The following is a 1,313-nucleotide window of genomic DNA, read 5'->3' as shown; positions in this document are numbered from 1 at the left end:
AAAAAAAAAAAAAAAAAAAAAAAGAGGATATGTAATCTGATGATCACAGTTTTCTTTGTGTTCATTCTTCTCAATTTATTTCCCATTTCATTCAATACTCTGATTAATGACTATGATGTTTGGAGTGGTATACTGCAGTTAAACTATCTAAGGAGTATTTGAATCCATTGGAAAATGAAGAATATTATGTAGACATGGTCAAATTAAATTTGCAACATTCACATACGTATTCATAAATACATATGTATAGGATTAGGCCCCCCTCACACCTAACCTCGGGCCTTCTTACCTTGCAGGCCATCGGCTGGAGTGTCACCCTGCTGCTGATCATCGCGGCCTTTCTGGCCCGCTGCCTGAGGCCCTGCTTCGACCAGACAGGCTTCCTGCAGCGTAGATACTGGAGCAACTACGTGGACCTGGAGCAGAAGCTCTTCGACGAGACCTGCTGTGAGCATGCGCGGGACTTCGCGCACCGCTGCGTGCTGCACTTCTTCGCCAGCATGCAGAGTGAGCTGCAGGCACGGGGGCTGCACCGGGACAATGCAGGCAGGAGCCCCGAGCCCCCCGCAGTGCCTGAGCCCCCAGAAGTCCTGGACAGTGGAAGCGGGAAGGCCCACCTGCGCGCAATCTCCAGCCGGGAGCAGGTGGACCGCCTCCTGAGCACCTGGTACTCCCGCAAGCCCCCGCTGGACCTCGCTGCATCCCCCGGGCTCTGTGGGGGTGGCCTTAGCCACCGCGCCCCTACCTTCGCACTGGGCACGAGGCTGTCCCAACACACCGACGTGTAGGGTCCTGGCCAGGCTTGAAGCGGTAGTGTTCGCAGGTGAAATGCCGCTCTGACAAAGGTCTGGAGGCTTTCCAGGCCATGGGGACCCCACAGCAGGCACCCTAACTCTTGTTAGCCTTCTTTTTCAAGTAGCCCAATCTCTGCCTAGTTTCTGGGTGTGGCCTCCAGTGTGCTTCACAAACTTTAATGTGGACTCGGTTCACTGAGGGCCTTGTTAAATACAGGTGCAGACTCAGCGTAGCCAGGACCGAGTCTGAGATTCTGCATTTGGAACAAGCTCCCTGGTAATACTGATGCACTTTTGGTCAGTGGACTAAACTTTGAGTAGCAAAAATCTAAATAGATCTGCCATGGGTTCTGGGTTCTAGAAGTCAATTCTAAATAATAATAATTACCTTAGTCTCTTGCCTGGTTTCATTTGTGTAATTGTCTTTTTTTTTTTTTTTTTTTTTTTTGAGACGAAGTTTTGCTCTGTTGCCCAGGCTGGAGTGCAATGGTGCGATCTCGGGTCACTGCAACCTCTGCT

The 1,313-nt window shown here is 50.6% G+C and overlaps 1 protein-coding gene across 1 annotated transcript in view; it reads left to right on the top strand.

The window, feature by feature from the left end:
* CALHM3 (calcium homeostasis modulator 3) overlaps nucleotides 1-1,197 on the top strand; it is a 14,835-nt gene extending 13,638 nt beyond the window's left edge. Inside the window, exon 3 of the mRNA XM_011977503.1 lies at nucleotides 297-1,197. Coding sequence (XP_011832893.1) covers nucleotides 297-788 — 492 coding nt within the window. The 3' untranslated portion in view covers nucleotides 789-1,197. The remainder of the gene's footprint in view (nucleotides 1-296) is intronic.
* Nucleotides 1,198-1,313: the final 116 nt, after the last annotated feature.

This window comes from Mandrillus leucophaeus, unplaced genomic scaffold (genome assembly GCF_000951045.1).
Source record: "Mandrillus leucophaeus isolate KB7577 unplaced genomic scaffold, Mleu.le_1.0 Scaffold18, whole genome shotgun sequence".
Classification (NCBI taxonomy): Eukaryota; Metazoa; Chordata; class Mammalia; order Primates; family Cercopithecidae; genus Mandrillus; species Mandrillus leucophaeus.
The sequence above is the reverse complement of the archived record's forward strand: the minus strand, read 5'-3'. Positions and strand labels throughout refer to the sequence as shown.